This window comes from Nerophis lumbriciformis, linkage group LG23 (assembly GCF_033978685.3).
Source record: "Nerophis lumbriciformis linkage group LG23, RoL_Nlum_v2.1, whole genome shotgun sequence".
Lineage (NCBI taxonomy): Eukaryota > Metazoa > Chordata > Actinopteri > Syngnathiformes > Syngnathidae > Nerophis > Nerophis lumbriciformis.
The window spans coordinates 33,760,140-33,787,679 of record NC_084570.2 but is presented as its reverse complement, the minus strand read 5'-3'; the positions used below and the strand labels follow the sequence as shown (position 1 = coordinate 33,787,679).

Here is a 27,540-nt window from a genome sequence, read left to right as displayed (position 1 = left end):
TGACTTGACTTAAGCGAAAAATACACCCTGACTGGACTTCAACGAAAAATAAACCCTGACTGGACTTAAGCGAAAAATAAACTCTGACTGGACTTAAGCAAAAATTACACACTGACTGGACTTAAGCAAAAAATACACCCTGACTGGACTTAAGCGAAAAATACACCCTGACTGGACTTAAGCAAAAAATACACCCTGACTGGACTTAAGCGAAAAATACACCCTGACTGGACTTAAGTGAAAAATACACCCTGACTGGACTTAAGCGAAAAATACACCCTGACTGGAGTTAAGCGAAAAATACACCCTGACTGGAGTTATGCAAAAAATACACCCTGACTAGACTTAAGCGAAAAATACACCCTGACTGGACTTACGCGAAAAATACACCCTGACTGGACTTCAACGAAAAATACACACCTGACTGGACTTAAGCGAAAAATATCTAGTCGATACTACTATGATTTCATCGATAATTTTTTATCATCACAAATATATATACATATTATGTTTATAAACTCAGTAAATATGTCCCTGGACACATGAGGACTTTGAATATGACCAATGTATGATCCTGTAACTACTTGGTATCGGATCGACACTTAAATGTGTGGTATCATCCAAAACTAATGTAAAGTATCAAAAAAGAGAAGAATAAGTGATTATTACATTTTAACAGAAGTGTAGATAGAACATGTTAAAACAGAAAATAAGCAGATATTAACAGTACATGAACAAGTGGATTAATAATCAACTTTTATAGTTTGTCCTTTATAATGTTGACAAAATAATAGGTAAATGACACAATATGTTACTGCATACGTCAGCAGACTAGTTAGGAGTCTTTGTTTGTTTACTTACTACTAAAAGACAAGTTGTCTAGTATGTTCAACATTTTATTTAAGCACTAAATTGCAATAATAAACAATTGTTTCATGTACCCTAAGATTGTTTGTTCCAATAAAGCCATTTTTTGGTGGTCCCCTCTATTTAGAAAAGTATCACATTACATTTTGGTATGGGGGCCACCCTGGTGTCTACATAATGGGTCTTTTTAAAGTTGATTAGAATTATACAAGCACTGTGTTTAATGATGATTCATCCTAATGGTGATGAATGTGACTGATAACGAGTCATGTGACAGCAGAACTAGTTCAGTGTGGTGTAGTTTCCACCTGGGCCATGAGCAGAGCCGTGTAGAGATGAGGCGGGGGGGCCTTCTTCCTGGCATCGATGACCAGAGTCAGTCCCAGCTCGCGTACATCTTTCCTGGCGAGACAACCAGTCAGGTGAGAGCTCACTCAAACACTCTTCATGCGTTCATCAAGTCACCACACGAGTCGTGCAATAATACAGTAATATACCCAAAAATCTACACTAGTTAATTTGTGGTAAAAACAAACAAACAAACGAACTGGGAGCTCAGGTGCCAAATGTTACTGTAAAATTGCAGGATTTTTTTACTTTAAGTTTGGAACATTTCGTGTTAATGTTCATAAAAAGTGGGAATTCTAGGAAATCCGTTTTTTTTTTTTTTTTTAATTCTTGAACATTTCTGAACAGGCTGAATATTTTGAAGTTGGAACGGTTTGAATCAGATAAAAAAATGTGGGAGTTATGGAACATTGAAAAATGTTCCATTCTTTTCAATGGGAATTTCATGGAAATTTGGGAATTTCGGGAAAATAAGGATTTATTTTTTTTCGGAAAATGCAAAAATATTTGAATGTTCTGAATGAGTTGAAATGGTTGGTGTTGGAATTTTTCAAATCGGTCGAGATATGTTGAAATAGTAACATTTTGAATTGAGAAATGGTATAACGGAATTCCTATAATTCCGGGAAAACCGGGGAATGTTTCCAGTTCAAAAAAATGTTTTGTTTTTTGTTCTGATTAAGAGGAATGTTTGGACGGTGGAACGGTTGAAGTGGGTTGAAAAATGTGGAAGGAGTAGTCGACAGAAAAAAGGGTGAAAATAGGGCATTTTGGGAATTCCTGGAATTTTTTTTCAACTTGGAAAAAATGGAAGTTTGAATGTCCAGTGTGAGTGGAATGTGTTGAAGGTGGAATGGTTTGAATAGGTTGAAAAATGTGGAAATGGTGGAAGTGTGAAAAATGCCCAATTCATTTTGAATGGGAAAAATGTCTCGGAAAACCTGGAAATCTGGGACATCTGGGAATTTTGGGAATCTGTCAAGGGAAATGCCGCGATTCCCGAATAGGCTGAACAGTTTGAAGTTGGAACGATTTGAATCAGATACAAGAATGTGGGAGTTGTTGAACTTTGAAAAATGTCCCATTGTTTTCAAAGGGAATTTCATGGAAATCTGGGAATTTCGAGAAAATAGGGATTATTTTTTTTCAGAAAATGCAAAAATATTTGAATGTTCTGAATGAGTTGAAATGGTTGGTGTTGGAATTTTTCAAATCTGTCAAGAAATGTTGAAGTGGTAACATTTTGAATTGAGTAATGATATCACGGAATTCCTAGAATTTCGGGAAAACCGGGAATGTTTCAAGTTCAAAAAACAACTTTGTTTATTGTCCTGATTAAAAGGAATGTTTTGACGGTGGAACGGTTGAAGTGGGTTGAAAAATGTGGAAGGAAGAGTCGACAGAAAAAAGAGTGAAAATAGGGCATTCTGGGAATTCCTGGAATTTTTTTTTACTTGAGAAAAGAGAATTTTGAATGTCCAGGATGAGTGGAATATGTTGAAGGTGGAATGGATTAAATGGGTTGAAAAATGTGGAAATGGTGGAAGTTTGAAAAATCCCCCATTTATTTTGAATGGGAAAAATGTCCCGGAAAAAACCTGGAATTCTGGGAAATCTGGGAATTTGGGGAATTTGTCAAGGGAAATGCCGTAATTCCTGAATAGACTGAACAGTTTGAAGTTGGAACAGTTTGAATCGGATGAAAAATGTGGAAGAAGAAAAATAATAATAAATATATGAATTTTGGTGTAGAAATGATAGTGTGAATGTTTGGAACATTCACACTATCATTTCAAAGCAAGTTATCCATCAAACTGTGCAATGTAAAAGTAGCAATAGATTTCATGGTCAAATTGTGAAATTTACTGTGGTTTTTACAGCATTTTTTTTCCAAAAAAAAAAAAAAAACTGTACTTTTTTTTTACTGTAATAAACTGTGGTGCCGTTTTGGCATTTACAGTAATACACCCAAAAATCTACACTTGTTGATTTGCGGTAAAACAAAAAACAAAAAAAACTGGGAGCACAGGTGCCAAATGTTACTGTAAAATTGCGTTTTTTTTATTTTAAGTTTAGAACATTTTGTGTTACCACGGCGATGCTATTCACAATTTTTTTTAAAAAAAGGGCCAATTGAATGGGTACATTCCTTTTTAATACACAATTGCTCTGAGACAAAGGCCAAAAAGACACGATTACCTCCTCTTGTAGCTCAGCCATGCTTTCACATCTTAACGTCTCGTTTTGTTCACACACTCGTCTACTTTAACCCTGGCTAAAAAAAAGTTTTTTCGTCTAATGTTTGGTTTTGGCTGGATGGCCATCGGAAGGAGGCGAGCAAGCCATATAACTTGGTATGTGACACTTGTTAGCTGCTCGCATGCTCATTTTGAATTGCTAATAAAGATTTTCAGAAAGTTAAAAAAAAAAGCCCATATTATTATTGCTCATACTTCAACTTTTGTTATTATAGTTCCGCACATTTCTCTCACAATTAATACAAAATTAACCGTAGTGAGGAGTGACGAAGGGGAAATGTCGACATCAGTTAGATCACAGGTGTCAAACCCAAGGACCGGGGGCCAGATGTGGCCCGCCACTTCATTTTATTTGGCCCTGGAAAGCCTTCAGATTTCATGGTCAAACTGTGATATTTACTGTGTTTTTTACAGCACTTTTCTCTAAAAAAAAAAAAAAAACAGTACTTTTCTTTACTGTAATAAACTGTGGTGCCGTTTTGGCATTTACTGTAAAATTGAATACAGTAAAAAAAAACAAATGTAATTTTTACAGTAAAAATCTGGCAAATTGAGCTGCCTTTTTTTTTTTTTACCATGAAGACAGCAGTACTGTTTTTCCATTTACAGTAATATACACTACATTTTGAGGTGAAATTATTGCAACTATAATTATTATGATACATATATATATATATATATAATATATTAATAAATTATAACTAAAGACTATAAACAAATGGAAGCCATTACCTCCCTGCTTGGCACTCAGCATCAAGGGTTGGAATTGGGGGTTAAATCACCAAAAATAATTCCACCGCTGCTGCTCACTGCTCCCTTCACTTCCCAGGGGGTGAACAAGGGGATGGGTCAAATGCAGAGGACACATTTCACCACACCTAGTGTGTGTGTGTGACTATCATTGGTACTTTAACTTTAACTCACCATATTTTTTTTTACATTTTAGTTTTTAAAAAATCTACTAATTAAATGCAACAAAAAATGGTGTAATGATAGTATTCACTGTTAGAAGCGTCCCTCTGGGGCCAAACATAACTGGGATGTGGCCTATAGTGAAAATGAGTTGGAGGTTATTGTTGGTCATAAAGTGTTTGGACGTTCATGCGCCAAAGACTCACTGCCTGTGAAATGCATTGTATTCTACTGTCCTCTAGTGGCCTTACAGATAATTACAACAACACGACATTAGTCTGTGCACAAACAATTAAAATGTATTTTGAAAGGAAAACGGATAGTTACAACAAACATAACATATCTTAGAGGTGTAATGTATTTTTATACATTGCATTTGATGAGGGGATTTTTGAGTGGGTGTAATATTTTGTGTGTTTAAAAAAAAAAAAAAAAAATATTTATTTATTTTATTTGCATTTTTCTGCTTTTTTTCTTTTATTTGTTTGTATTGTTGTAGTATGTTTTTCTTCTTTCATATGGATCCCCTGGGTGTGAAATACATCGCAATTATATTAATAATAAAATACTAATAAATATACAAATGTAGTTATGTAATATATCTGAGTGAAGTACAATATTTTGCTTCTTCCAGCTCCTTTTTTGACACACAAAATGTTTATCTATTTATTTTTTTGTACTACTTTTTGTGTTTTGCTTCGCAAATGACAATATTGGGTTGGAAATGCTGTTTTTCTTCTTTTTTTTCTTTTAATTGTGTGGATGAAAAGTTTTTTTGGTTTATTGTGTCTGAAAAAAAATAAAAACATATATGGTTATATATAATTTATTGTGTTGTCATATATTTAATTAGGTACACATTACAATAAAAAAAAACATTTATGATAACGTTTATTGGTCACATTCATAATGTTGTAAAAATAATTCATAAATAATGAAATAATCAGACGATTTTAATGCAGCTGACACTCATAAAGTCGTCAACATTACAATTTATCTTTTTAATCTTTATTATATTTTTTTAGACAGAACAAATATTCAGAGACTTGATAATAATACAAACATGTCTTGGTTAAAATAATAAAAAAAATATTGACAGATATATTATATATTTATATATTGTAAAACGTTAAAAAAAAACTATGAATAAACAAGACAAAACAAAATTTGCTTGCTATTTCCATTTTTTGCACTTTTTCAGTACTAATCGTCAAAAAGGTGCTTATAGGTATTTATTTTTTTCTAAATAAATTGTCTATATTGTCATATTTCTTTAATAGACCTTCCATCAATTGTCATAGATGAAATATATGAACATTATATTATATATTATCACTCATAACTTTGCCACGTTTCTCTTACCATTAATGCGAGACGAACCAGCCGACGAACCCCCACATATGTTATACCGTCGGAAAGGTCTCGTTAGCGCCGACGGGGCTACTTTAAGTTGGGAACATTTCCTGTTACCATGGTGACGATACTCACAAATAAATAAAAAATGGGCCAATTCAATGGGTACATACCTTTTAATGGACGACTGCTCTGAGACAAAGGCTAAAAAGACACGATTACCTCCTCTTGTAGCTCAGCCATACTTTCACGTCTCATTTTAGTCACACACTTGTTTACTTTAACGCTGGCTAAAGCGTTTTGACGTCCAATATTTGGTTTTGGCTGGATGGCCATCGGAAGGAGGCGAGCAAGGTTTTTTTTTTGCTAGCGTCTCTCATGTTAGCATGCTAACATTTTATGCTAGCTTTTTTGCTACTTTCTATGTCTACACCAACAAATATTGCATTTTGGTATTTCTTCTTACCCAGTCATGTGCTAGCTTCTTAACGTTAGCATGTAAGTATGCTAACATTAGCATGGCGACTCTTCCAGCTAATATTACACTTTTGTCTCTAATTCCATACACCTTAGAATCATATAACTAGGAATGTGACCCTTGTTAACTGTTAGCGTGCTAACTTTAGCATGCTAGCACGCTAACATTAAAGTGCTAACTTTTTTTGGCAAATTTGACACTTTTTTCTCCAATTCCGCAGCCATACAACTTATAGTCATATGAAGTGAAGTGAAGTCTATTTATATAGCGCTTTTCTCTAGTGACTCAAAGCGCTTGTTACATAGTGAAACCCAATATCTAAACCAGTGTGGGTGGCACTGGGCGCAGGTGGGTAAAGTGTCTTGCCCAAGGACACTACGGCAGTGACTAGGATGGCGGAAGTGGGGATCCAACCTGGAACCCACAAGTTGCTGACACGGCCACTCTACCAACTGAGCTATACCGCCCGTTGGTATGTGAAACATGCCAACTGTTCGCATGTTAATGTTAGCATGCTATCATTACAGTGCTAGCTTTTTGAGCTAATTTTGCAACCGTCTACCCTGAAGTCATATAACTTGGTATGTGACACTTGTTACCTGCTAGCATGCTAATGTTAGCATGCTAGCATGCTAACTTTTTAGCTAACTTTACTTTTTTCTCTAATTAGACAGCCATACACCTTGCAGTCATATAACTTGGTATGTGACACATGCTAACTGATAGCATGCTAACGTTAGCTTTCTACCATGGTCGAGCAAAGGTCCATGGCACAGATAGCAGGCCCGTCAAAATTTCCGCGGGAATTTTCTCGTTATTATTATTATCATCACTTTTCTTAGTTCCTACTATGATACCGTGTGCAGTACCTTGGTATGGAGTGGAGATAAAGCAGCAACTCGCAGATATTCTGGGCTGATAGAGGAGGTGAGGTCTGCTCCTTGTCACAGTGAAGCTCCACCACTGCCCTACCCGTCTTGTCCCGGCTGCCTGGAGGTAAAGAGCACCAAAAAAAAGGTTTGCATTTGATATTTATCTGTAGGAAATGGCAACACAAACTCCCTTTAAGGATAAAAGGCCACCATAAACTACTATAGTCCTCTCCACAATGAAAGCCAAGTACCTGGTAGACAAATGACACCCAGCTCAAGCAAACCACTGACGCTTTGGAAACTGGAGCCCAGACTTTGAGGAGTCGCGTTAGAACTGACGGACGGAAGCTGAGAAGAAGACGTGACTTGTGTCTTGAGGTTGTGGAGTCTCACGTGTGGTCCGTCTGAAGTGGGCGGAGTCTCAATTCCATGTGATCGAAAATCTGCGGGTAAACACAAACACATGAATATCTTTAAACCGCTGGTTCATAATAAGCATCAAACCCACAATCCATCCACCTGTTTTTGGAACAGGGTCATGGGGCTGAAATATAAATATTCTACATTAGGATAGGATAGGATAGGTCTTTATTGTCATTGCACAAGTACAACGAAACTTTGTTTTCAGCACAAACCCATTCAAGATTGGACAAACAAACGGAACAGGAACGCTGATGGGTCGCCACAAGGCGCCCCGTAAAAGATGGGAAAAAGGTCAACACTGGGGAAGGATAAGTAAAAAAATACAATCGAGACTGGGCTTCCAAGACTGGAGTAGGAAAAAACCTCCAAAGCAAAGCACATATACATATTACAACGTACATCTCGAGATATCTAGCAACAGAGGGGAGGGGAGGGCCATGGTGGCAGGCCGCAGCTCTTAGGCGCTGCCCATCTGTCCATCACCCCTATGGGATTTGCGTCAAGGGCGTTGGATTGGGGCTGGGGTATGTGTGTGTGGCGTATATTTTTTCGTGGATGCATGTGTGTGTGTAAGCCTGCCGTGTGTCTCTGTTCCGCGGCCTTGATGTCGTGCAGCCGATAAGTCCAAAGTCAACAACAACAGGTGTGTCTCCATGAGAGACAAGAAGGGAGTTTGTTGTGTCTTCGCCGCACTGTCCTTCGGGAGAGTCTCCAAGCCAGGGAAACAATCCAAGTTACAATGTTTTGTATGCGAGTGAAAATAAAATTTGCTTTTCACTCTAAATTGTCTATGACCTCAAATTCATCCTGCGGGGCAGACAGTCTGATGTGATCCAAATCACAAGAGTGTCCGCAGTTCTTCCCGCATCCTCCAATAATTTGGTGCCGAATTCATAGTTCTGGGCCTAAAACTAAGGTCTACAGGTAAAATCCCCACCAAAATGGACACATTAGGAAATTTAGGCTACTTTCAGCACATTTTGGAACACCCCACCTCTAGCTCCAAAATGTGGGCGGGGCCTGCATCTGCCTGCTGACGTCACCTGCTACCTGCTTAGTTTGTACTTTGGTTGCAAACATTTTCAGGATTCTGATTTTGAAGAAGTTTGGATGAAAACATTGAAAGACTCAATCCAACTCAGCTATTAAAACCAAAAAAAAGGTAAGCCACTAGTACCGTATTTTACGGACTATAAGCCGCTACCTTTTTCCCCGAGCTTTGAACCATGCGGCTTATACAAAGATGCGGCCGAAATATGGATTTTTATTTATGAATCGCCATGATGTTTTGGATACAACAACTTTACATTGAGGCTTAAAAGGTGTGTCATTGTTTGTGCTACGGCGCCATCTTTTAGGTGGGTTTGCTTGCTGCAGGTGCTGCTGGTTGAAAGTCTACAGTATTTATTTCTGTTTCGTGCCTTGAACCAAAAATATAAGTGCCGTTTTGTCTACTAGTCGTCCATAACGTTTCTATACCTGTATGGTGATTTCATTAATCACTCCAAGCAACGTTTGTAAGTTTTTCAATATAACTAAAACAATTCATGCTTACATGTTTGATAGTAGTGTTTTCATGCATATTTGCACGTGTGTGTATCATTAAGTTACAATGGAACTTGTCTGTGTGTCATTAAGTTACAATGGAATTTTGTGCCTTGAACCGAAAGTATAAGTGCCGTTTTGTCTACTAGTCGTCCATAGCGTTTCTATACTTGTATGGTGTTTTCATTCATCACTCCAAGCAAAGTTTGTAAGTTTTACAAGATAACTAAAACAATTCATACTTACATGTTTGATAGTAGTGTTTTCATGCATATTTGTACGTGCTATTTGTAATATGCTAACACGTTTACAAGTGTCTGTGTTAGAATTATTAACTTACAATGGAATTTTGTGCCTTCAACCGAAAGCATAAGTGTCTTTTTGTCTACTAGTCGTTCATAACGTTTCTATGCCTGTATGGTGACTTCATTCATCACTCCAAGCAACGTTTGTAAGTTTTATAAAATAACTAAAACAATTCATACTTACATGTTTGATAGTAGTGCTTTCTTGCATATTTGTACATGCTATTCGTAATATGCTAACACGTTTATGAGTGTCTGTGTTAGTATCATTAACTTGCAATAACATTCCGTGCCTTGAACCGAAAGTATAAGTGTCATTTTGTCTACTAGTCCTTCATAACGTTTCTATACCTGTATGGTGACTTCATTCATCACTCCAAGCAACGTTTGTAAGTATTACAATATAACTAAAACAATTTGTGCTTACATGTTTGATAGTAGTGTTTTCATGCATATTTGCACATGCTATTCGTAATATACTAACACATTTACGAGTGTCTGTGTTAGTATCATTAACTTGCAATAAAATGTTGTGCCTTGAACTGTAAATATAAGTGTCATTTTGTCTACTGGTCTTTCATAACGTTTTTATACTTGTATGGTGACTTCATTCATCACTCCAAGCAAAGTTTGTAAGTTTTACAATACAACTAAAACAATTTATACTTACATGTTTGATAGCAGTGTTTTCATGCATATTTGCACGTGCTATTCATAATATGCTAACACGTTTAAGAGTGTCTGTGTTAGTATCATTAACTTACAATGGAATTTTGTGCCTTGAACCGAAAGTATAAGTGCCGTTTTGTCTAATAGTCGTCCATAGCGTTTCTATACTTGTATGGTGTTTTCATTCATCACTCCAAGCAAAGTTTGTAAGTTTTACAATATAACTAAAACAATTCATGCTTACATGTTTGATAGTAGTGTTTTCATGCATATTTGCAGTACTATTCGTAATATGCTAACACATTTACGAGTGTCTGTGTTAGTATTATTAACTTACAATGGAATTGTTTTTGTTTTGTTTCAGTCCCACAAATTCCTCAGTAAATTCACCAAAACATCACCGTGGAGTTATTGAGTCTGTTTAACTGATTGGAGAGCTAGCTTACGCAGCTAGTGGGTCCATGATGATGACTTCTGTTTTGTCTTATCAGCCGTTTTACTGCTGTGTTGCAGACACCATTTTGAAACAATAAAGGTATGCAAATATACAGAATCTTACTGTGTAAATAACTCATTTCACAACGTATATATCTGCGGCTAATAGTCCGGTGCGGCTAATATATAGAAAACATGTGGTAGAAAATGGATTGATGGATGTTTTTCTTCTAACATTTAGCAGGTGCGGCCTATTAATTAATAGTACGGGAAAAAACGGTACTCTATTTTGCGTCTTCTTCTACTGATTTCTGGAAGTTCTGGAAATGGAGATTATTTTATATTACTTTTTTGGTCATCATGTTAAAAAAAACAACAACAAAACATGCAGTTAAGTGATGAAAATAATAGTTTTACATGTTTCTATTCAAACTGTCTATGGGGGGAATGGGCTCTAGTTCTGTAGATATAATATAGTAACAGACATCTTCATAACAATATGTAATATGTACAATATACACACTGCAAGTATATATATAATGTAGTAACAGACACCTTCATAACAGTGTATAATATGTACAATATACACACTGCAAGTCTATATATAATGTAGTAACAGACACCTTCATAACAATATGTACTATGTACAATATACACACTGCAAGTATAAATATAATGTAGTAACAAACACCTTCAAAACAATATGTAATATGTACAATATACACACTGCAAGTATATATATAATGTAGTAGCAGACACCTTCATAACAATATGTACTATGTACAATATACACACTGCAAGTATGTATATAATGTAGTAACAAACACCTTCATAACAGTATATAATATGTACAATATACACACTGCAAGTCTATATATAATGTAGTAACAGACACCTTCATAACAATATGTACTATGTACAATATACACACTGCAAGTATATATATAATGTAGTAACAGACACCTTCATAACACTATGTAATATGTACAATATACACACTGCAAGTATGTATACAATGTCGTAGCAGACACCTTCATAACAATATGTACAAACCCCGTTTCCATATGAGTTGGGAAATTGTGTTAGATGTAAATATAAACGGAATACAATGATTTGCAAATCATTTTCAACCCATATTCAGTTGAATATGCTACAAAGACAACATATTTGATGTTCAAACTGATAAATAATAATCATTAACTTTAGAATTTGATGCCAGCAACACGTGACAAAGAGGTTGGGAAAGGTGGCAATAAATACTGATAAAGTTGAGGAATGCTCATCAAACACTTATTTGGAACATCCCACAGGTGAACAGGCAAATTGGGAACAGGTGGGTGTCATGATTGGGTATAAAAGTAGATTCCATGAAATGCTCAGTCATTCACAAACAAGGATGGGGGGAGGGTCACCACTTTGTCAACAAATGCATGAGCAAATTGTTGAACAGTTTAAGAAAAACCTATTGCAAGGAATTTAGGGATTTCACCATCTACGGTCCGTAATATCATCAAAAGGTCCAGAGAATCTGGAGAAATCACTGCACGTAAGCAGCTAAGCCCGTGACCTTCGATCCCTCAGGCTGTATTGCATCAACAAGCGACATCCGGACATCCGTGTGTAAAGGATATCACCACATGGGCTCTGTGATGGTATGGGGGTGTATTAGTGCCCAAGACATGGGTAACTTACACATCTGTGAAGGCACCAATAATGCTGAAAGGTACATACAGGTTTTGAAGCAACATATGTTGCCATCCAAGCAACGTTATCATGGACGCCCCTGCTTATCTCAGCAAGACAATGCCAAGCCACGTGTTACATCAACGTGGCTTCATATTAAAAGAGTGCGGGTACTAGACTGGCCTGACTGTAGTCCAGACCTGTCTCCCATTGAAAATGTGTGGCACATTATGAAGCCTAAAATAGCACAACGGAGACCCCCGGACTGTTGAACAACTTAAGCTGTACATCAAGCAAGAATGGGAAAGAATTCCACCTGAGAAGCTTAAAAAATGTGTCTCCTCAGTTCCCAAACGTTTACTGAGTGTTGTTAAAAGGAAAGGCCATGTAACACAGTGGTGAACATGCCCTTTCCCAACTACTTTGGCACATGTTGCAGCCATGAAATTCTAAGTTAATTATTATTTGCAAAAAAAAAATAAAGGTTATGAGTTTGAACATCAAATATCTTGTCTTTGTAGTGCATTCAATTGAATATGGGTTGAAAAGGATTTGCAAATTATTGTATTCCGTTTATATTTACACAATTTCCCAACTCATATGAAAACGTGGTTTGTAATATGTACAATATACACACTGCAAGTATATATATAATGTAGTAACAGACACTTTCATAACAATATGTAATATCTACAATATTTACTGTATTTTGGTCATTTCAAACATATCACGGAACTAATTATTATTCATTTCCGTTTCCATAGCAGTGCACTTTCGACTTCCGGAAACAAACGCGGGTGTTTCCTAATCAAGGTAGACTTGGTAACAGACAACAAAGACGACTATTTTTGGACACACAACCTTATCTTTTTGTAGCTGAATATACGGAGGATGAACAACTGCTTCTAGAAGCGAACACGAAGAGACGGTGAAACATTGGCGCAGACGGAAGTTAAGAAAGTATGACTTTGACGCTGTAAATGTGGAGCTTGGAGCCAATCTATTTTGACATAAATGGATTGCTTTAACCAAAATCAACTGGAAACGTCCCCGGCCAGCTGGACTAAACAGACAACTGTCCATTGAGAGAGTCACGCTTTATATCGATCATGAGACACATGACAGCCAGCATATGCTAGCTAGCTGTGCACAAACAAAACATGAAATAATACTTTACAGATACTGTAATATGATTATTCATGTTTTTCACTCAGTACAGATTGGTGTCCTACCACAGTGTTGTGTATTACAAACTCAAACGTGTTTTGTGTTGTTGTAGAAGCTAGCTTATCTCTTTCCATAGCTAGCTCACGGCTAATTTCGTAGCACGCCGATGTGTTAGTACGCTAGAAAAATAGTTCCTCAGTGTTCACAATAACAATGTCATTACAGTTTGTTATTACATATTATATAATGAAGAATTGTTGACGGTTTTTGAATTATTTTTTAAAGTAATTTAGAGGTACAATTGATTGCTAACATTAGCTGCATTGCTAGCCACCAGGAACGAGCCGATTTTTACAAGTTAGAAAGCAAAAAAAACAAAACATTCGTCTTCTTGTCTCTCATAAAGATTGCGAACGGTAGGCAAAATTCCCCAAAAATTGCATTTCCCCTTTAATCCTCTTATAGCTTCCAGCAGGTAAACTAGGGCCCACATAACGCTCACACACATTGCATTGGTTCCATTATTTGTGAAAAGCCTCACCACTGTTTTTCAGTTTGTAGAGTTCAATTCACAAACAAGCCTCAGTATACAACGTCAGCAGGAAAGTGAAAGTGACATTGGGTTGGACTGGATCACACCAGCTATGTGACCCACTACATCACCATTCACCTGCACTTTCACACTGAACCATTCGGTCACTCGAGGCCCTTAAAAGGCTTCCTTACCAACAGACCCACTCCAGACTAGGGTTGCACGGTATACCGGTACTAGTATAGTATCGCGGTACTAATGAATCAAAAACGGTACTATACTCTGTTTGAAAAGTACCGGTTCGCCATATTTTTATTTTTATTTTTTTAACGGGCATGACGGCGCGTCATGACATTGTTGGTTTTACAAGCAGAGGAGCATGTTCGGCAGCGCGCACACACATAGTCCTTACAAGCAGACACAGTGTGTGGACAGAAAAGGGAGAATGGATGCATTTTGGTGTAAAAAGTAAAGATAAAGGTATAACACTGAAACACCCTCAGGAAGAGGTGCTTTAAGACATGGCTAGCTAGCTAGCAACTAATTAGCAGTGTTTTAGCTTCTTCTTAATCACTAATCCTTGTCTCCATGGTGACAAATAAAGTAAGTTTCTTACAGGTAGCATTATCACTGGAGGAATAGCTAAACATGCTTCACTACACACCGTAGGAGGATACAATAGCTCACCGGCGTCACAATGTAAACAAATGCCATGGGTGGATCTACACCTGACATCCACTGTAATGATACCAAGTATAGGCGCGTATCTAGTCGATACTACTGTGATTACATCTATAATTTTTATCGTCACAAAATCTTTTTTCCTTTTTTTAAAATTCAAATTATGTTTATAAACTCAGTAAATGCATCCCTGAACACATGAGGACTTTGAATATGACCAATGTATGATCCTGTAACTACTTGGTATCGGATCGATACCTAAATGTGTGCTATCATCCAAAACTAATGTAAAGTATCAAACAAGAGAAGCAATAAGTGATTATTACATTTTAATTGAAGTGTAAATAGAACATGTTAAAACAGAAAATAAGCAGATATTAACAGTAAATGAACAAGTAGATTAATAATAAATTTTTACAGTTTGTCCCTCATAATGTAGACAAAATAATAGGTAGATAAATGACACAATATGTTACTGCGTACGTCAGCAGACTAATTAGGAGTCTTTGTTTGTTTACTTACTACTAAAAGACAAGTTGTCTAGTATGTTCACTATTTTATTTAAGGACTAAATCACAGTAATAAACATATGTTTCATGTACCCTAAGATCTGTTGTTCAAATAAAGCCAATAATGACATCCCCTTTATTTAGATAAGTATCAAATTACATTTTGGTACCGGTACCGACATATTGGTATGGGGACCACCCTGGTGCAGACACCTGTATAGCATGCGTGTCCATCTCTTCAAAAGGCAGACACACTTCTCTGGAACCAAACACCACAGCAGCATGGCCACCAGAGCCTGCCTTTGATTTACAACATCTTAATTGTCCTCTCGTCCGAGCCAACAAAGGCTGGCCTGTGCTTTCTCCCTGCACGCATGCCAGCGGGTGCAGGGGACCCAGAGTCTGTCTCCTGACATGCCAACATGTCTCTCTGCAGGACATCAATGCACTTGGTAGCACCCATTTCAATTCCCTGTTGTTTTGCTGATTTAAACGCAGATCAGAGGCTGTGTGTTGACAATAAGTTGTGGTTTTGAACATCGACAGCAGGGAAGGGAAACATATGGATCTTGCGTGAGAGGAAGAGGGTAAGGTTAATTATTTTGCAATGCGGTCTGCTGAAAATGATGGAAAGTGCCATTCTAAGTTGATATTGCCCCCCCCTTCCCCACCCCCCCCAAAAATAAACTTGTTAAGATATTCAACACTCAGGGGTGTCCAACATTTTGACTTGGGCGCCTCACAAATTGAAAGCCGAGTGCATGTAACGTAACAATATCGTGAGTTCAAACCCCAGCCGAGTCATACCAAAGACTATTAAAAATGGGACCCATTACCTCCCTGCTTGACACTCAGCATCAAGGGTTGGAATTGGGAGTTAAATCACCAAAAATGATTCCCGGGCGCAGCCAGCCACCGCTGCTGCTCACTGCTCCCCTCACCTCCCAGGGGGTGATCAAGGGTGATGGGTCAAATACAGAGAATAATGTCGCCACATCTAGTGTGTGTGTGACAATCATGGGTATTTTAACTTTGACATATATATATATATATATATATATATATATATATATATATATATATATAGTCATTTTCTTAGCCCAATGCGGCCTCCTAGTAAAAAGTTTGGGTACCCCTCCTTCAGTGATAATGATACGTGTAAAAAACATTGTTTATTTGCTGCCATCGATATGCATTGTCCCAATATGGCAATAGTATTAAAAGCTCTTTTGTCAACCAAATGTATACAACAATATTGTATATTGTCTATTTTCTGCAACTCTAATTTAAACGGGGAACATTGATTTGAGATGTATTTATGGTAACGAGCTAAAATCTAAGGTGCCACTGTATTTAGAAATGTATACTGACAAAATGAAAAATGACTTCTTGGTTTCAAATGCTCACCTTTTTTAGAGGAGTTCATCTTTGGAGTCAGCAGTTCCTCTTTGTTGCACCGCATCATGCTGTTGACTGTTTCTGGACAAATATCACTGTGGCTCCTGTTGTTGACTTTGTAGAAAAGTGGACTTCCTTGAGGCGTGTCGGACACAGTGGACAGAGACCTAGGTTTGGATTTGTGTTTCCCTGGTGGTTTAACAACGTCCACCTTCTGGTGTGACTTTACGTCCTGACCATCCCAGTTATCGAGTCGTGATTCAGGGTGCCGCTTGTCCTGAGAGATACGTTCGGTTTGAATGTTATGACTATAATTCAAACCAGGTCTTGATTCCACAATAATTGGGGATTCCTTTAGCGTGTCCTCTGGTTCAGAGCTGGGGGGAATATTTTTGTGATGGGAGCCAACGATTTCCATTGTTGGCTCACAACAGTGTCTACATTGGCCTGACACGGGTGTTTTACAGTGGTTACAAAACTGTCCAAGTACATTGTTTTGGTCTTCAAACGCCGCCTCAGATCTTAAGTCCAAATCTTCGCAGAGGCCAACCTCCTCCAGCGCTGCAAGGAGGTCAACACTCCCCTTCTCAAAAGCAACAGGATGACTCAGCGCTGCCAGGTAAGAGTCTCTATACCTGCACTTAGCCTCTTGCTCCAAGGTATTAGTCCCCAGATTTCTTTGGCTGCATGGAGCGCAAGGCTCCTCTACATACTGAAGGGTGTGTCCACCAAAAAGGCTACTGCCCAGAAGTTCTGATGGACGTGGTCTCACAGGTTTGACCAAGACTGAATTTGGCAGATGTGATTGGTTGCCATGGTTTACCATGAACTGCTTTTCTTTAGCAACATCCACCAAGTCAACATAATCACCTTCACTCTCTGGATAGTTGCGGCTGTCCCAGGTATTGGGCGACACCCAACCTACAGGTTTCACTAAGGGTTTGGGAAAGGATTTAGGGATTTGTTTATGTTGTGATCTGAAAAGTTTCGAAGAAGGGTCGACAGGTCTTAAAGATGCTGACATCCTGTCCTTTAACGGAATAATCCTTGCCTCCAACGGCAGAGTGGAGGCGCTGTAAGTGCAAGGAACTGATACCAGCTTTGGCTCAGCGGGAGCCTCCTGATGTGTGGTCTGAACCTTTGGCTTGTCCAAAAACTCCGGGACGGCTACTTCTGCCCACGGCAGCTTGATTACTCCTTGGTCAGTGCAAAGTAAACAGCGGGACAGAGGAGTCCCGTGGCGTCCTTCATTGATCTCCCGCAGCCAGTCTTCGGTGAAGATGCACGGGTAGGACGTCTCAGGGATCGGGGTCTGCTCCACTTCTCGACATCCTTCTTCCAGAAGACTTTTGAGGACAATACGGGCTGCTTGATCGCCAAAGGGTTCGACTTGGAAGTAAAAGTCTCCAGGGCGCAGTAGCAGAGGGTTTACTGGTGCTAGCTGGACGACGGTTTTGTCGTGGAGACAGAGAGGCCAGCCCTCGCAGCGGAAAACCACATCCGAGTAGCCAGCCTGGAAAGGTAAAGGCGCAGTTTTATGCTGACTCGTGTCCCACAATGACTATCTTGATGGATAAAGTCAACAATACTTACACATGCCGCCTGCTGGACACTTTCCAGCAAGTGTTTGGAGGGGATGAGGAAATCGAGCAGGCACTGCAGGGCATCGCCATGGTAGCGCTCCTCGATGGTGCGGAAGAGCTGGCTGAGGACGATGGGCGCCGTGGCCTCAAAAGGTGGGTAGAGGGCCGAGAGGGCACTCTGGATGGACGAATCCAGAGAATCTGGGTTCTGGACAACAAAAACAAATACAGATCAGTGACAGACTTCCCAGAAGGGAAGAGATTCACATGGCACCAATCCTGACTAGATTTCCCGGAGGAGAGGAATGCAGTCTGCTGAAAATGATGGAAAGCGCCACTCTACATAGCAACTGACGCTGTGGTCAAAGTTGGAATTGCCACAAAACACAATTTAAGGTATTCAACACTCTACTGCCATCTTGTAGCTAAAGTGAATAGTGCACCCCTTAAATGTGTCACGTTTCATGTGTCAGGTAAACCGCGACAAATGGTGTATGGATCGCCTTGCGACTGTAAGTCTCTATTTTCGAATAAAATAAATAAAACACTAAAAGATGGACATTTTGTTTGCACCAGAGTGAAATCATTCTCGTCTAGGGATGTACCCTCTTGTATGTAGGATCCTGCACTATGCCCTTAGACCAGGGGTGTCCAAACTAAAGCTTGTGGGCCAAATGCGGCCCGCCAGCATCTGCAATGAGGCTCGTGAGAAGGCACAAGTTCAATAAACAATTTGACCCGACCGGGAGCAGTGTATCCACATCATTCATATACAGTCGCGATCAAAAGTTTACATACACTTGTAAAGAACATAATGTCATGGCTGTCTTGAGTTTCCTATCATTTCTACAACTCTTATATGTTTGTGATAAAGTGATGGGAGCACATACTTGTTGGTCACAAAATTCATTCATAAAGTTTGGTTCTTTTATGAATTTATTATGGGTCTACTGAAAATGTGAGCAAATCTGCTGGGTCAAAAGTATACATACAGCAATGTTAGTATTTGCTTACATGTCCCTTGGCAAGTTTCACTGCAATAAGGCGCTTTTGGTAGCCATCTACAAGCTTCTGGCAAGCTTCTGCCAATCATTATTAAATCATTTTCAACCCATATTCAGTTGAATATGCTACAAAGACAACATATTTGAAGTTCAAACTGATGTTACATCCTCTACCACGTGTTACATTAACGTGGCTTCATAGTAAAAGAGTGCGGGTACTAGACTGGCCTGCCTGTAGTCCAGACCTGTCTCCCATTGAAAATGTGTGGTGCATTATGAAGCCAAAGATACCACAACGGAGACCCCCGGACTGTTGAACAACTTAAGCTGTACATTAAGCAAGAATGGGAAAGAATTCCACCTGAAAAGCTTAAAAAATGTGTCTCCTCAGTTCCCAAACGTTTACTGAGTGTTGTTAAAAGGAAAGGCCATGTAACACAGTGGTGAACATGCCCTTTCCCAACTACTTTGGCACGTGTTGCAGCCATGAAATTCTAAGTTAAGTATTATTTGCAAAAAAAATAAAGTTTATGAGTTTGAACATCAAATATCTTGTCTTTGTAGTGCATTCAATTGAATATGGGTTGACAAGGATTTGCAAATCATTGTATTCCGTTTATATTTACATTTAACACAATTTCCCAACTCATATGGAAACAGGGTTTGTACATATATATATATATATATATATATATATATATATATATATATATGAGTACATCTTTTTAAAATAATATAATGTATAGATATAGTCCAGCTTCGGCCCCCGGACACATTTTTTAAGCCCAATGCAGTCCCCCAATCAAAAAGTTTGGACAGCCCTGCATCAGACTATAGCTGTCCTATCTAAGTCTATGAGCATGAACTCATGAGGCCTGCTTTGATTTAATAGCAAACATCTAAGAAAATCTCAACGGTCCAGTGGTTTCAAGATAAGAAATAAATGAATAAATATATTAAGTAAGTAAAAAGAATAAATATCATTTCAACTGTATGGGGAGATGATTCAATCTGAGCATGTGCAGCTTGTTCCAGGCCTTGTTTTTTCTCCTCAGAACAGCCGGACAACAGTCCAAGTCCAGGAAAACACATGCTAGCTATTAAATATAATGTCTAAAATGACACAATGCAGAGTTATAATATATTTGCGTTAATTTAAGTTATTACCACAAATGTTGTATTTGAAACAGATGTTGCCAATGACACAGCGATGGCAACTACTGTACTCTGTCACTGATTATTGACAATTATCTCACAGAAAAAAATCAACGGGGGAAATCCTTCACACAAAAGCTGAATTATTTTGACAATACTTTGCATTGGCACTGAAATAAAAGATGGTCGGTCATGAATTGAAGTCATCAGCAGGTTTCCATTAGTGATTCGATAAAATCTCATGGGAGCTTCCAAATGAACCGTTGTCACAAAACAATAACAAAGTAAGTATTATTGTTCAGGTTGTCCCAGGTTTTGCAATAGTTTATTACTAAAAATACACCGTGCCACAATGCCCACTGTGGACTAAGGCTGCAACGATGAGTCCATATAATCGACAACATCCATTCCAAAAACTTCCCTACATAGATGTGTTATTGTCAACGAGTCGTTAATGACAATTTTAATTGATGGACCGCCAAGCATGTGCATGTTTACACTTCTACTCCTTTAGGGCAGGGGTCGGCAATCCAAAAACATTGAAAGAGCCATATTGGACAAAAAAATACAAAAAAACGAATCTATCTGGAGCTGCAAAAAATTAAAAGCCTTATATAAGTGTTATTATGAATGCAACACATGATGTAAGTGTCTATATTAGTTATACTAGACTACTATCAAAATGACTTTAAAAGTCTTATATGAGTGTTATTATGAATGCAACACATGATGTAAGTGTCTATATTAGCCTACTATCAAAATGACTTTAAAAGTCTTATATAAGTGTTAGTCATACTTGCCAACCTTGAGACCTCCGATTTCGGGAGGTGGGGGAGGGGGGGTGGGGGTGGGCGTAGTCGGGGTAGAAAGGGGCGTGGTCTGGGGCGTGGCTAAAAGGGGAGGAGTATATTTACAGCTAGAATTCACCAAGTCAAGTATTTCATATATATATATATATATATATATATATATATATTATTATATGTATGTATATATATATGTATATATATATTTTATTATATGTATATATATATATACGTATATATATTTTTTATTATATGTGTATATATATATATATATATATATATATATATATATATATATATATATATATATAAAATAAATGAATTTCAGTGTTCATTTTTTTACACATATACACACACATAACACTAGATGGCAGTATTGTCCTGTTTAAGAGTGTCACAACATTGCTGTTTACGGCAGACGAACTGCTTTACGGTATACAAAAACGTGACTGCTGTTGTTGTGTGTTGTTGCCACGCTGGGAGGAAGTTAATGAAGCTGCCTAACAATAAACCCACATAAGAAACCAAGAACTCGCCCTCCATCATTCTACAGTTATAACGTGATTGGGCAGGTATGCTGGTTATATTGTGGGTTAGCGGACTCAGGTCCTCATGGACCTGAGTCCGCCTGAATTTCGGGAGATTTTCGGGAGAAAATTTGTTCCGGGAGGTTTTCGGAAGAGGCGCTGAATTTCGGGAGTCTCCCGGAAAATCCGGGAGGGTTGGCAAGTATGGTGTTAGTATATAATGCAACATATGACGTAAGTGTCTATATTAGCCTACAATCAAAATAACTTTAAAAGTCTTATATGAGTGGCAACACATGATGTAAGTGTCTATATTAGTTATATTAGCCTATTATCAAAATGACTTTAAAAGTCCTATATAAGTATTATATTGTATAATGAAGGCAACACATGATGTAAGTGTCTATATTAGTTATATTAGCCTACTATCAAAATGACTTTAAAAGTCGTATATATGTGTTATAATGAAGACAACACATGATGTAAGTGTCTATATTAGCTATATTAGCCTACTATCAAAATGACTTTAAAAGTCTTATATACGTGTTATAATGAAGACAACACATGATGTAAGTGTCTATATTAGCTATATTAGCCTACTATCAAAATGACTTTAAAAGTCTAATATACATGTTATAATGAAGACAACACATGATGTAAGTGTCTATATTAGCTATATTAGCCTACTATCAAAATGACTTTAAAAGTCTTATAAAAGTGTAATAATGAAGACAACACATGATATAAGTGTCTATATTAGTTATAGTAGCCTATTATCAAAATTACTTTAAAAGTCTTATATAAGTGTTTTATTGTATAATGAAGGCCACACATGATGTAAGTGTCTATATTAGTTATATTAGCCTAATATCAAAATGACTTTAAAAGTATTATATAAGTGTTATAGTGAAGGCAACACATGATGTAAGTGTCTATATTAGCCTACTATCAACATGACTTTAAAATTATTATATAAGTGTTATAATGAAGGCAACACATGATGTAAGTGTCTATATTAGCTATATTAGCCTACTATCAAAAGGACTCCAGAAGTCCTAAATAAGTGTTATTATGAAGACAACCCATGTGTCTGTATTAGCCTACTATCAAAATGACTTTAAGTCTTATATAAGTGTTATAATGAAGGCAACACATGATGTAAGTGTCTATGTTATATTAGCCTACTATCAAAATGACTTTAGAAGTCTTATATAAGTGTTATATTGAAAACAACACATGATGTAAGTGTCTGTTGTATTAGCCTACTATCAAAATGACTTTAGAAGTCTTATATAAGTGTTATATTGAAAACAACACATGATGTAAGTGTCTGTTGTATTAGCCTACTATCAAAATGACTTTAGAAGTCTTATATAAGTGTTTTAATGAAGACAACACATGATGTAAGTGTCTATATTTGCTATAAAAGTCTACTAATAAAATGACTTTAAAAGTGTTATATAAGTGTTATAATGAAGACAACACTTGATGTAAGTGTCTATATTTGCAATAAAAGCCTACTATCAAAATGACTTTAAAAGTCTTATATAAGTGTTATAATGAAGACAACACATGATGTAAGTGTCTATATTCACTATAATAGCCTACTAGCAAAATGACCATGTGTCGCAGGCTGAAGCAAATCTTTGTTGACAGAAATGTTGACATTTAATATTTATTCTACACATTTTTACAACATTAAAGTTAAAGTTAAAGTACCAATGATTGTCACACACACACTAGGTGTGGCGAAATTATTTTCTGCATTTGACCCATCACCCTTGATCACCCCCTGGGACGTGAGGGGAGCAGTGAGCAGCAGCGGTGGCCGTGCCCGGGAATAATTTTTGGTGATTTAACCCCCAATTCCAACCCTTGATGCTGAGTGCCAGAATCCATTAGTAAATCAGGGCTACTCAGAAGGTGAGATAATTCCTGGAAATTAGTGGCTCAGAATGGCCAAAGGTATATATGTGTGTGTCCAAGTTAAAGGAAATGGCAGGCTGTCTTCTTTTAATAGATTTATTACAATCTTTGCAAGCTAGGTAACATTTGCTGTGGTCTGGAACAACATGGCACACAAACAACTATGAGAAATGCAGCCAATGTTACATACAGATAATGTGTCATGAGACATGCAAATATAAATTAAATACAGAGGACATAAGTAAAGGAAATTAAATGAGCTCAAGTATACCTACAAATGATGCATAATGATGCAATATATGCATACAGCTAGCCTAAATAGCATGTTATCATGGATTAGCTTGCAGTCATGCAGTGACCAAATGTGCCTGATTGGCACTCCACACAAGTCAATAGCGTCAACAAAGCTCACCTTTGTGCATTCACGCACAGCATAAAACGTTTGGTGGACAAAATGAGACAAAGAAGGATTGGAAGATTTTACATGTAAACAAACTGTTGTGTCACAGTCCACACTATGGTGAGTTCAAGAACCGCCGACATTGGCTGTTTGTGTGCCATGTTGTTCCAGACCACAGCAAACATTGCCCAGCTTGCAAAGATTGTAATAAATCCATTAGAAGAAGACAGCTTGCCGTTTCCTTTAACTTGGACACACACATCTATACCTTTGGCCATTCTAATTGAGTCATTTCCAGGAGTTATCTCACCATCTGAGAAGTTTTACTTATGTTTTCCAAGGTTGTAAAAATGTGTAGAATAAATATTACATTTCAACATTTCTGTCAACGAAGATAACCGTCAGCCTGCGACACATAGTCATTTTGATAGCAGGCTAATATAGCTAATATAGACACTTACATCATGTGTTGCCTTCATTATAACACTTATATAAGACTTTTAAACTAATTTTGATAGTAGGCTAATATAGCTAATATACACACTTACATCATGAGTTGTCTTCATTATAACACTTATATAAGACTTTTAAAGTCATTTTGATAGTAGGCTAATATAACTAATAAAGACACTTACATCATGTGTTGTCTTCATTATAACACTTATATAAGACTTTTAAACTCATTTTGATAGTAGGCTAATATAGCTAATATACACACTTACATCATGTGTTGTCTTCATTATAACACTTATATAAGACTTTTAAAGTAATTTTGGTTGTAGGCTAATATAGACACTTAAATCATGTGTTGCCTTCATTATAACACTTATATAAGACTTTTAAGTAATTTTGATAGTAGGCTAATAGAGACACTTACATCATGTGTTGCCTTCATTATAACACTTATATGAGACATTTAAAGTAATTTTGATAGTAGGTTAATATAGACACTTACATCATGTGTTGACTTCATTATAACACTTATGTAAGGCTTTTAAAGTCATTTTGACAGTAGGTTAATAAAGTTAATATAGACACTTACATCATGTGTTGTCTTCATTATATCACATATTACGATTTTTCAATTTTTGGGGGTATTTTTAGTCCAATATGCCTCTAACAACATTTTAGGTTGCCAAGCCCTGGACTAGTCTAATAATGGAAAACACAATTGCCATTATACACCAATATAAATGCACATGAAATGTGTATTTGATGTCAACACGAGAATGGCAACACATACAAATTCATGACTTGACACTCTTGGCCCTGAAAACATTTGACCCGCTGACGTCAGCACGCCTGCTATTCATACCACCCGTTCACAGAAGCCCTGCTGTGTTCGTCTCCCAGACCCACAAAAGAGCCTGTTTTCACCCCCCCATCCTTATTTAGCCTCACAGCCAGGCCAGGACCAGGAGACTGACCCAGAATAAACAAGCACAGCTTCAAAGACCTCAAACTGCGGAACCATGCTGGACGTCCGTGGCCCACTGGGAACCAACTCCGGGACTGGTGTTCAGTCACGGCTTTTGTTTTGCCCGACTGTCCATGATTATGCTTCGACCGGTAAATAAAGGCAAGCAGACATCCATGTTTGATCTCCCGGGGTTTGGTATCTCTCCGAGACGGTGCATGTCCTCAGTTGAAAAGAATGTTGCCTTTCTTGTGCACATCTGTAACAATAGATCACTTAAATGAGAACTAAATACCGCGGAGGCTCACGCTCGAGCGGTAATGCATCACAGCTGTTCAGGGCTGGCTGCAGATTCAGACTCTACTGTAAGTACAGTATGTGGACCTGATGTCATGGGTAAGACCTGTTCGGCTCGCATTTTCTCACTTTGTACCTTCGTATCAGTCAAGATCCTAACCCTACTTGTCAGTGACCTGCACCGTTGAGAAATTGCTACCCAAACGTTTCTTGAAAACATTCACACTTTTGTTTAGTTGAGCTTGAATCGTTCATCTTAAACGTTCCGGCGCAGGTCAGATTTGTCTTCAAACGAAGGCGTTTAAAACTCGAGATGTCCCTCCCTCCTCTCCCTCTCTCGGTGGGTGGTATGGCGAGTGATGTTCACACGAGTAAGACCATGACTGAGATTTAGTAAGGGGAGCTTTGCGAGAATCCAGGTCACACCCAGGCAGCCAAGGGAGTTGTCTTGGTATTTTTCCGCATAACAGGCTTCAAAAATGTCCCCAAATATGCCGAAAAATTGGACCTTATGGAAGATTTCTCTTCTGAGCATTACCAACAAAGTATTGAGTCACCATAGCTCAACTACAAAGGGGCAATACCAAGTATGTGCATAGGATTAACTGTTCAGTGGTCTTAGAATGCAGCTGAGATAGACTCCAGCGACCCCCCGCGACCCCAAAAGGGACAAGTGGTAGGAAATGGATGGATGGATGGTGTGAGTACAGTAAGTACGCTTAAAGAAGCCACATGTACTAATTTCATGTCAAATCATCATTAAATGATATGTCAAAAGGCATTAATAAATCATGTTCTTTTCCAATACCTCTATAACTGATAACAGAGTTCAGCCGGGATACGCTCATTTCAAAATTAGATTTACAGCCCCGAAATCTTGTTGTTGTTTTCATTTTGATGTCGCGCCCTCCACCGTTTGACCAATTACAAAAGTCTGCGAGTGTGTCACATCCAGGTTGACATCTTGGTCTGGCTACTGCCACTGGTAAAGTTACTAAACATGTCAGACCTTAGTCCATCTAAAAGTTGCCATTCTCAACTTATTCATGACAAAGCCAGGAACAAAACCAGGATTTGTATCGGGGATGCCTTTGAACGATGGAGCCCATTGAAGGCGGAGAAGATTAAAGTAATATATGTGAATGTGAAAAATAATGCCTAATCAGCACGCCACGTTTTTTCTATTGCCCGTAATGGTGGATTGTGTAACGTTAAAGGCCTACTGAAATGCGATTTTCTTATTTAAACGGGGATAGCAGGTCCATTCTATGTGTCATACTTGATCATTTCGCGATATTGCCATATTTTTGCTGAAAGGATTTAGTAGAGAACATCGACGATAAAGTTCGCAACTTTTGGTCGCTGATAAAAAAGCCTTGCCTGTACCGGAAGTAGCAGACGAGTAGCGTGTCGTCACAGGTTGTGGAGCTCCTCACATCTGCACATTGTTTACAATCATGGCCACCAGCAGCGAGAGCGATTCGGACCGAGAAAGCGATGATTTCCCCATTAATTTGAGTGAGGATGAAAGATTTGTGGATGGGGAAAGTGAGAGTGAAGGACTAGAGGGCAGTGGGAGCGATTCAGATAGGGAAGATGCTGTGAGAGGCGGGTGGGACCTGATATTCAGCTGGGAATGACTAAAACAGTAAATAAACAAAAGACATATATATACTCTATTAGCCACAACACAACCAGGCTTATATTTAATATGCCACAAATGAATCCCGCATAACAAACACCTCCCCCCTCCCGTCCATATAACCCGCCAATACAACTCAAACACCTGCACAACACACTCAATCCCACAGCCCAAAGTACCGTTCACCTCCCCAAAGTTCATACAGCACATATATTTCCCAAAAGTCCCCAAAGTTACGTACATGACATGCACATAGCGGCACGCACATACGGGCAAGCGATCAAATGTTTGGAAGCGTACTCACGGTACCGTGTCTGCACATCCAACTCAAAGTTCTCCTGGTAAGAC

At 38.0% G+C, this 27,540-nt stretch overlaps 1 protein-coding gene across 1 annotated transcript in view; it reads right to left on the bottom strand.

Annotated features, from left to right (window-relative positions):
• quob (quattro b) overlaps positions 1 to 27,540 on the bottom strand; it is a 102,179-nt gene that overhangs the window by 51,053 nt on the left and 23,586 nt on the right. Inside the window, exons 2-6 of the mRNA XM_061985707.2 lie at positions 18,029 to 18,226; positions 16,445 to 17,948; positions 7,340 to 7,531; positions 7,086 to 7,206; positions 1,176 to 1,269 (exon numbers count right to left, since the gene is read on the bottom strand). Coding sequence (XP_061841691.1) covers positions 1,176 to 1,269; positions 7,086 to 7,206; positions 7,340 to 7,531; positions 16,445 to 17,948; positions 18,029 to 18,226 — 2,109 coding nt within the window. The remainder of the gene's footprint in view (positions 1 to 1,175; positions 1,270 to 7,085; positions 7,207 to 7,339; positions 7,532 to 16,444; positions 17,949 to 18,028; positions 18,227 to 27,540) is intronic.